Source organism: Helicoverpa armigera, chromosome 18, assembly GCF_030705265.1.
Source record: "Helicoverpa armigera isolate CAAS_96S chromosome 18, ASM3070526v1, whole genome shotgun sequence".
Lineage (NCBI taxonomy): Eukaryota > Metazoa > Arthropoda > Insecta > Lepidoptera > Noctuidae > Helicoverpa > Helicoverpa armigera.
Genome location: NC_087137.1, coordinates 10,176,294 through 10,183,988, shown reverse-complemented (window position 1 = coordinate 10,183,988; position 7,695 = coordinate 10,176,294). Strand labels below are relative to the sequence as shown.

At 37.2% G+C, this 7,695-nt stretch overlaps 1 protein-coding gene across 2 annotated transcripts; it reads right to left on the bottom strand.

Moving 5' to 3' along the window:
- Positions 1–668: 668 nt before the first annotated feature.
- Positions 669–4,375, bottom strand: LOC110382075 (uncharacterized). Of its 2 annotated transcripts, none has more exons than XR_010277386.1 (4): positions 4,218–4,360; positions 2,087–2,245; positions 1,307–1,409; positions 669–892 (listed from the first exon to the last, which is right to left on the bottom strand). XR_010277386.1 is itself a non-coding variant. In XM_021342558.3 (4 exons), exons 1-4 carry the CDS (start codon positions 4,284–4,286, stop codon positions 707–709), a joined length of 564 nt encoding a protein of 187 aa, XP_021198233.3. In that variant the 5' UTR covers positions 4,287–4,375; the 3' UTR covers positions 669–706. The 2 variants fall into 2 exon arrangements, 1 of the variants encoding a protein (XP_021198233.3); XM_021342558.3 differs by having other exon boundaries at positions 1,307–1,456; positions 4,218–4,375.
- Between the last annotated feature and the right edge of the window lie 3,320 nt (positions 4,376–7,695).

Genomic DNA, 7,695 nt, shown 5'->3' with positions numbered 1-7,695 from the left:
TGTGCATTCACGGGAGTAGCTACAGTAAAAATTCGCTCCCTTTTAGAATTCGGGGGCAGCATAGATTTTACTTTTTTTTCAGTTCGTTTGGTATCGGTCGACCGTGATGTCGATGGTGCGAAAATTGCTAGAAAATAGTACAAAAAAAACTTGCCGGGTTTCAATCAACAAACCTTTTATATGTGACACTGCGACATCGCCACTGCGGGGCTTTTATTTTTAGACTGACTGTAAAAGGATGATATTGACTTATTCAGAGAAAAAAATAAAAAATGGCATAGTATTGCGGGGCTATATAAAATCTACGTACATATGACAATACATATGACATTGTATTTTGTTAATAAAAACAGAATTAAATAATCAAGCTTAGCTTAGATACTCTTCAAACGCTAGCATCGGATTCCTATAGCCTCGGATATCTATTTTAGTTATAACCGAATTTCCAAAAAAGAGGGGGTTCTCAATTCCTAAAATTCCTCTCAATTCCTTGAAATCCTATCTTGTAAGCTATATAGCTATAGGATATTGAAATACATTTTAACAGTGTCATCACACACTAACGCTCGATGTACCTACACACTCACATTAAAAAGTTCCTGTACGTGTCCATTATACAACTTATAAACGACCCACAGGGCCCCGAGTCTTAAAGCAATGCACGTGCCAGTGTATGACCCTTCTCCACTTAAAAAATAACCTTAAATTATTTAAACATATTCTTAGGATCTTTAAGGTCAATAGTCGTCAGTCTCATATCGATGTAACCATCCCCCACTCTAGTCTTAGTCTTCGGATGTGAGAAGTTTGCGTATATCCTGCCTCTGGTGAACGGGAAGCCTTTGGGGATCACTGAAGGGTTGATTGTCATGTTCGACATGCGTAGTGGACCCTAAAAATATATTTTTAATTAGCACACTACGATTTGTGAATCTGATCTTTATAACAGAACCCCTAAGAAGACCCGCACAGTGCTAACTGTTAGTCTCATAAATCAGTATGGGAATGAATGGTATCAGTATGGATGTTTGCAAATTACAACGATCAGGTATTTGGCCGGTATAAGACGGACTAAAAACTTTGATTAGATTCATACATTTCTTTAACAAAAAAGCCCTTTACTCGGACAACACAGCACCTCTTGGTAGCCCCTGGTTATCAGACTCAGTCAGACTTACCAAGGGGCACTGTGTGTCCCGGCTTCTGAGTTCCTATAACCGGGATCCAATATTTAATCAGCAATGTCTAATATTGGCGTAAATGTCAGAAATCAGCAGGTACTTTACCATATGTGGAAAATATTTACCATATGTGGACAAGGTGTATTGATTCCCCCTCTCCTCATGGAAGACCCGAAGAACATATCCTTCTCGACGAGGTAGCACCAGTCGAAGTGGAACTCTATGAAACTACGCTTGTACTGGTTAGTTAGCAGCTCATAGAAATATATGTCTATCTGGAATCCCAAACCAATGGATTAAAATTGTAACAAATTATTTACAAAACTTTGAGAGTCTAGCCACTATTTGCCATAGAGACGAAGTAGTGTTGTCAAAGAATAAGTAGCTCTTTCGAACAATCCCACAGCCCATCCTCCTGCCGTCATCCCAATTTTATTTGCGATTGGCTTCCTTAGGAAAGTACGTCTATATCTGATGTCAATTCTCAAGTGACATTCTTTTCAGTCATGTCGTCTTTCACACAATCCATCTTTCGTTTCTGAGACACCTATCTCTACATTCCTCCAATATCCTCATTACGCTGCTAGCTCTTTCCCATATTTAACCCACCTCTCATAGAAACAATTTCCCTCACCCGTATAAAACATAGTCTATACCATCCAGGTGTGAACTTCCTAGTGTAACTTCCTAACAGTGAAAGAATTTTTCAAATTGATTCAGTAGACTCGGAGCCTTTAGGATATAAGAATGATAACAAACAAAAAATGTATCTTCAGATGCAGACACGACAGTTAAACAATCGCTGTGTAGGTATCACATAAGACGGGTAAGTTATTAATATAGCAAAATATAGATGGTCCTTAAAATACGTATTGAAATACTTATAGAAAAACTATGGAACTTACATAAATACTGCTATTGAAAGGTGTGACGGTGTGAAGGTTAAGCGCGACGTAATAGATGGGGTTCCTGCGGCCATACCTGGTGGCAGTCAGGTTAGCATAGTATAGGAAATCAGGGTTGAAATACGTGATCCTCGGGTGTTCAACGCTGATGTAAGTTATCTGAAATAAACGAAGATGATTTGAAATTATCTGACAACGGCCAAGGGTTGACGGGTTGGCGCTGGAGGCAGGCCGCTTCAAACCAATCCGAAATCCATCCGGGAAATGATAGGGACACTAATTTATGAGCCTAAATAATATTCAATCAGTAGAACACGTGGTAAAATATTGCCAATTATTACGGTATTATAAATTATGAATATTCTCAATATATCTTCTAATATACGGTCTGAAATGGGAATACCATTTCAGACCGTATATTGAGAAGAGTATAATTGGTTTTGCATGTGTTTAACGTAAGAAGATTAATTTTTATACATGACCATAAAGGATTTAGAGAAACTGGATAAGGAACGTAGAGTTATAAATATAAATCCTCAAGTACCTATGTATGCAGGCTGCTATGAGTCATGCAAGTTTTACTAAAGAAATTTTGTTTTAGAGAATATAGCTGTTATGGACCAAGTGATAGATTGGGCAGTATACATAACGCCCGGTCATTATGAAAAATGCCCAATATGAGAGTGCAATTTGATAATAATTATTCAAATAATCAAATTGACTATACATATTGCCCGTGACCTTTTGGGCAAAGTAATACAAACATATTTAATTTCAATTTTTTTATTGTTATTGACATTTAATTTAAAATAAACTAAATATTAAACCACTTAAATAATCAGCCTCATGATTTGGATTAATTATGAAGGACTTCTGCATTAAAAATCGTAAGTCATATTAAAAGGGTGCTAATTAAACAGGCTCCTTTTTAAAATCATTATTCGCCCCCAAAAATGTATGCTGCCTTCTAAATTACTAAGTCAGCCACAATTAACGAGCATCTTAATAATACTATCTCAGCTACTCGTTATCTTCTAAGTAAACCACTCTAGATACAACTCAGCATGATGGTTATTTTTAGCATCTAAATTTGTAGCATGCATTCTAACAGTAAACTTCTAAAATACTATTAAATGACATTATAAAATAAGCTAAATAAATAGCTTCTAATTGTTTAACTCAGTACGTTTAAAATGTAAGCAAGCAACATGCAGCAAGCATGGCTTCTGTCACGGCTCCGGCGCTGCGGGGCTCCGGCGGTCCCATGCGAGCTTATCGTCGCAGACGCTCACCACCGCAGCTTCGGCTTGCTGGTCGGCTCTGCCGGCCATCCTCAGCCGCGGCGGCGATCGCTGAATCTACCTGCGACTCAGCTCGCAGGCCGCCTCGCCCCTCCGCGCCTACGCGGTTTTGAATTGCATTCTAGGTGTAGGGCAGAGAAGACTACGTGGAGTCGGTTTTGCAGCGATTCGTTTTCGTCACTAACTTAAATATTTAATACAATGTTTTTTAATTAAAGGTTATAAATGGCAATATGTTGAAAACGAGGCCGAGTTAGTAAATTAGATGACAATGTATAAATAACCTTTACTTTTCTTGAATGATTACTTTACTTGATGACCTTTACTTGAAGCTTTCTATAGAACATTAAGTTGGCGTTGTAAAAAAAGGCGAATTCGGTTATTAGAGGCTATGTCATTTCCCCGTTGCTTAGTTATAAAATTAGAAGTTTAGTCATGTGTCCAATAAATAATATTGTGGCTAGACTTATAATTTCCCATATTAAAAATATAACATAAAATATAATTAAATTAAAAAAAAATTACAACATATCTTCTTCTGACTTATTATTATAAAACAAAATAAACTAAAGTTTAAGCAATTAGACTCAATTAACATCCTCTTAATAAAAATCAAATAAAAATATCACCGCGTAAAATATAGCTTTATTATCAAATTACCCAACTGTCATGTCGCAATACAATAATGCCCGTGCAATGTGATAAATAATGAAGTTAAGATAGTTATTAATCACTTGGCCCGATAAAGCTTGACATTATTCATAATGCTCGGGCATTATTTATAACACATGGTCCATAACATAGCTATTTTTCAGCGATTCATAACTCACCTTTTCCAAGACACCATGTGTAAAAAATAAAGAAAATAAAAAACACTGCACTACTGTATTTTCAGCCATACCGATCAGTTAAATACAATATCTATATAAAGAAGATTGATATCAAACACTTTTATATTTACACACAAATTGTTCTGTTTATTGAAAACTTATTTTATGGTTTATAAGCATTGTAATTTGTATGTAATTTTGAAGTTAATTGAGGACAATTGAAGCTGCGCAGGAGTGGAAAGGCATGAAGACTAGCTAATAATACGGAAGTTAAGTATTTACTCTTTTTTCTATTGGTAGCTTTTATATTTTCTGAGAAAAGCTGTATCAACTGTATAAAGTAGAAAATTAATTTCAAAAATATTGCGGTTTTCCCGAACCCGGAATCAATTTTAGAACCAAAATATACATAAGTATATATATTTATTTATATATACATATAGCAATGCATGTTATATGTATATATAAATAAATAAATGTGTGTTGCTTCCAGAATAATCTACGAGTACGTAGTACCTGAAATTAAATAATTGAGTCATTCATGTAAATTGATTTCGGAAATTATATCGAAATAAACCATTTAGAAGTTATTATTAAGATAGTTATCAAATAAATTCATGTCAATTGTCGGTGTGGTTTTTTAATGGATTCGAAATTAGTATACATTTCGGAAGTTATGTGCCATATCGATGTAAGTAGGTATCACATATTTCATTGATGTACAGGACTCGATTTATCATTTGCCTAGCCTTTTCCCAACTGTGTTGGGGTCGGCAGTCGTAACTGAATGCAGTTGAATAGGCCTATTCAATAGCCTACTCATGCGCCACTTGAAGCGACTACCTATCTGACCTCCTCAAACCATTTACCAAGACAACCCGATAGTATTTCGTACCACATTCATACCTAGTTCCGAAATATACCAGTAGGTATGGTAAAAATAAAATAAAAAGGATAAAAAAGGTATTTGTTAAGTCAAATAAATAAGTTTTATTGCATCCTTTATTAATTTACAACGTACAGGTGACTGTTTACAAATTATTGTCACAAAGCAACAAAGAACATCGCTTTCAAAGAACTAAAGTTTTTAGAAGAGACTGTTTTATTTCCGAGCGCAGCTTGCTTAGTGATGTGAACTGACTTACAAAGAGCTAACAGCGTCCTAGCCATGGGCGTAGCCACACTGGGGCAAGCTGGGGCACTTGCCCCACCCAGGGCCCTGACTCTGACCTATAAGGTGTCTGATTAAACAATGTTTTTTTTTACTAACTCTAACTAACAACATCAACAACATAAATATGTAATATCCGTAAGTTATTGCACAAAAAAATTGTCGACTTTGAAAAGAGCGCGATCAAAACAAAATGCACGCTCGAGTTCCCGAACGTGCACGGTGCGCGCGTCATTTGAAAGCGAGCCGTACCTATTCCCTAAAAGAATAGTTGCTATGTGGCGTAGCGAGCCGAGCCGTCCATCTAATCCGAAAAATAATGCATTGAAGGAGATGGAACTGGTAGATGTGATCAAAATTTCGGAAATGCAATTTTATCCTAGTGTAAAAACCGCGCTCGCTATTTTGTTTGCCCAGCCATGTACGACCTGTACAATAGAACGATCGTATAGCACAGTGGTTATAACCGGTAGTCCGCGGACCACTGGTGGTCCCTGGAGGCATTCCGAGTGGTCCGCGAAGCTTAGCTGCGCGACGTTGCTATACGTTATCTAACTTTATTTATTTTTATCGACTTATCTATGCGAGCGAGGGGGTTTTCGTATAGACGTAAATCGGGTGTGTCATACCTAGTCCCCCCATTCATGAAAATGTATATTTGGGCGACATTTAACGTATTTTTTTTTTAAGTCTTAAGAAACAATTAAAATTTCGCGCTCGCTTCGCTCGCATATTCAGAAATTATATTGTGTTTGTATTGGTCAGGAAATAAAAGGTTAAGTACGTTTGGGCTAAATTTTACGTAATATTTGGTTTGAAACTATATGCCCTTACTTTTGGCTTTTGTCCTGTGTGTGATTGTTTATTTTCTGTTCCTGAAAATATAAACCTCTTAAATTAAGAGATAAACAATTTTGAAATTAACGGCTCAAGATACAATAAATCGGAGGGCCCCCGCCCTCCCCCGGGGGATAGGTTGACTGCTGCCCCACCCTGAGCCCAAAGCTGGCTACGCCCATGGTCCTAGCCGATTGTCGGCGATGGTGGCTGTTCTCATGTAAGGAGATCAGCCACCTGCGCAGGACGTGTCATAGAGCACAGGCATTTGCGCAGACACAAGTGCACTCACTATTGATTCACTCTCATAGCCCGATGGGTCGGAAATCCGACAGGACCGGTATGGACTTTTGCAAACAAACGCAAAAAGCATTCTACGTTTGTGCATGATTTTTCTTCAGTAGACCACTATAGATTCTAGAGTCCAGATCCTGGTCCCTAAAATATTGAACAAACGTACACTCACGCATCCAAATCTAGTCTTTGTACCGCGACTTCACCCGGAAACTAGGTACTGCCAGTACCGAGATAAAATCCTATGATACTCGGGAAGACCTTTCCAACAGTGAATGAACTTTTCAAATCAGTAATTTCGGAGCCTTTAGGCCTTAGGGTACAAACAAACAAAAAAAAATGTACTCCTCTTTATTTTATTGGAATAGATGTTTTAAAGATGATACTGTCTGCTTATTCTTTCAAAGAAATCAGTCGAGATTTTACGTAGCGCTATAAGTTTTTTTGTCCTCACAATTTTTTTCCTTCACTTCCAGTCAAGTTTAGGTGGATAGGGGATAATAAATATCAATATTATGATTATAACGACCGCCGCGATGGCAGGATGGCGTGTACAGGACATTTTTGTCTTTCAAAGGGACTTTGATTGTTTCAATATGTAAGTACCTATCTAGGTAGTTTGATAGATGTGTGTTTGATAGTGCTCCGTACATTAAACGGGGTTGTATTTATTTAGCTTTATCTAATTTTGCAGAGATGTTATTGTTCATTTAAGAAAGGGACTGGTTCGTAATCGGTGACCTGGTATTTCCCGGTTGAATTTCTCTATCAGGACACCATGCCAGTTAACGGCAGAGATCGGAAGTAGGTACCTAAGGCCATTCATAATCATAGTTTCTATAATATTATGTACGTAAGATAGTATGTGGTACAAAAGGATACCTAGTGCTTAATTATTTACACATTCAGCCTTAACTAAAGCCTGAGAAAATATTATATCTTCTATCTGTGTATGCTACATGGGTACCTACATGGGTATTATTATTCGTGTGACCCCCGAGTCGGGGATGAATCGGGTGGAAGATCGTAACAACATAATCCGAGTTATTCACCATTGATATGCACCCCACTAAACAAGGATACAAAATAAGATATATTTCACACGGATATAACATTCATATCCGTGTAATCCCATCGTTTAGCGGGTCTTATCTCAATTTCAGTGAATTGTCGGTT

Bases quoted from the DNA above. Each gene is read 5' to 3' on its own strand.
- LOC110382075 (XM_021342558.3), bottom strand. From the start codon at position 4,286: ATGGCTGAAAATACAGTAGTGCAGTGTTTTTTATTTTCTTTATTTTTT. The intron at 2,246-4,217 runs GTGAGTTATGAA...CGTTTATTTCAG, and splicing joins CACATGGTGTCTTGGAAAAG to ATAACTTACATCAGCGTTGA. The intron at 893-1,306 runs GTAAATATTTTC...ATATATTTTTAG, and splicing joins ATACACCTTGTCCACATATG to GGTCCACTACGCATGTCGAA.